The sequence below is a fragment of the Crocuta crocuta genome, unplaced genomic scaffold (assembly GCF_008692635.1).
Source record: "Crocuta crocuta isolate KB4526 unplaced genomic scaffold, BGI_CrCroc_1.0 scaffold8312, whole genome shotgun sequence".
Classification (NCBI taxonomy): domain Eukaryota; kingdom Metazoa; phylum Chordata; class Mammalia; order Carnivora; family Hyaenidae; genus Crocuta; species Crocuta crocuta.
In genome coordinates, this window is record NW_027535337.1 from 1 (window position 1) to 1,887 (window position 1,887).

Genomic DNA, 1,887 nt, shown 5'->3' on the forward strand with positions numbered 1-1,887 from the left:
TGTCCCCGGCTTTCCCCTTGGGGACCCTGGAGGCTCTTCAGAGCCACCAAGATTAGAAGGGAGCTGTCACTTCATTTTTCTTTCTATTTTCCGAGAAGGCAGCAACTTGAGACCAATGACATCAAAAATGAGCAGTCAGTCTGAACAGGAGTTTGAGAGCGGCTGTCTGGGGGCGTGACCCTGAAGTTGTAGGGCCCAGACGCTTTTTTCAGAGCTTTTACACCTGGTCTTTAAAGCTGGAATTGCATATGGAATTTAGCACGGGTACAGTGATTCTCATTGTGCAGGATTGGAGATAGTCAGGGACTTGCCAAGGTCAGGAAGTGAGGTGAGTAGCATTGGGGCTAGAGCAGCACCCCCACCCGGAGGGAGAGGAGAGCAAGGTTTGCCTCTAGAGGGAGCGTCCCGTGCACCTTCCAAACAAAGGCAGTGTCCTCCCTTGCAAACATTTTGACCGTGAGCTCGTCTTAAGGGCCCCCTCCTGCTGCCCCCTCTGTCACCAACACCCCCAGCCACCTCTTCCTGTCCAGGGCTTGGTGAATAATCAAACTCAAAATGAGGCACTTGGCCTTTGGAAATCAGGGGCTTTTTACCCTCTTGATTTCAGCATCAGAAGCTAGACCGTTTTTTGTTGTTGTTGTTGTTATCTTTGCTTTTCAGTTCCTTACCACCAGCCTTTATTGTAGAGTCGTGTGTTTGGCTGCAAAGGGGCCCCTGATCCAGGGGCACTGGGGTTCAGCCTCCTGACTCAGGGTCCCTCTCCTTCTCCTGCCCAGCCAGGTTGTCCCAAGCGTGAAGGCCCCTCTGAGCCTCCTCAGCCAGCCCTCCCCTCCAGCCCCCCCGCACCCTGCACCTGCCTGCTTTCGGAGCGTCTGATGCCCCAAGCCTCACTCAGCCTCGCAGGTGAAAGTCCGGGGCGCCTGTGTCTTCTGCCGGATCGCAGCGTAGCCAGGCAGCACGGGCCACGGGACGCTGTTGTTTTCTTTTTGTAGAAAGTAAACAGCCTGAGAAAGGAAAGCTATGGAAGAGGTAGAAACTTCACCGACAGGAAGGACCGTGGGCATCTCTGTGGCCCCCTGACCAGTGACTCTGTTCCTTTCAGTGGGGGTCAACCTGTTCTACTTCTGCATTATCGTTTACCTGTACGGGGATTTGGCCATCTACGCTGCCGCCGTGCCCTTCTCCCTCATGCAGGTGACTTGGTGAGTATCTCCCTGCCCCCCCCTCAACCAGTTGGGTAAGAGCTGTTGGTAGAAGCACAACTCCAAGCAAACTGTCAGTATCTAAAGGACGGAGATGCCCAAGGCCCTTTTCTACATGCACCGCAGCTGGCCGTGCACTCTGCCCTTTGGAAATGTGCCCCTCGTCACTGTCCCCCTCCCTTCCCTATTGGCAAGATGACTAGGATTCCCACCAGGGGCCCCAGGAATAAGTGGCACCTGCCCTAGGAGGAGAATGTGATTCGTGGGGAATCAGGTGGTCTAGCCCTGAAGCCGCAGTGGGGGGAGCGGAGGCTCAGCGGTGGCTAATAGTAACATTACGTCCTGTCTGCTTCCAGCTGAGCGGGGGCCACACTGAGCCACTCTTCTCTTTATCAGCAGCGCCACCAGCAACGAGTCCTGTGGTGTGGAGGCCGACGCCAAGCACAACGACACGGACCCGTGCTGGGGGCCCCTGCGCCGTGTGGACGCCTACCGCATCTACCTGGTGAGTGGCCTTGCCTCTGCCCGGCCTGGGTGTCTGGGGGCATTTGAACCAGAGACGAGGGTCTACACAGCTCCACGCTCTGGCTGGTTACGGGGCCACAGTTCTGGGCAGAAAACATACCATGTTACTGAGAACGCGGCCTGCGTGCGCTGGTGACCAGGCCTCAGTGACACGTGGCTT

General features: G+C 56.4%; 1 protein-coding gene across 1 annotated transcript; it reads left to right on the forward strand.

The window, feature by feature from the left end:
• Nucleotides 1-776: 776 nt before the first annotated feature.
• Nucleotides 777-1,707, forward strand: LOC144218569 (transmembrane protein 104-like; the record flags this gene model as incomplete). The annotated part of the gene is made up of 3 exons (XM_077748489.1): nt 777-903; nt 1,103-1,202; nt 1,599-1,707. Coding segments are annotated over 3 exons (336 nt in total), but the record flags the coding sequence as incomplete, so codon positions are not given.
• Nucleotides 1,708-1,887: the final 180 nt, after the last annotated feature.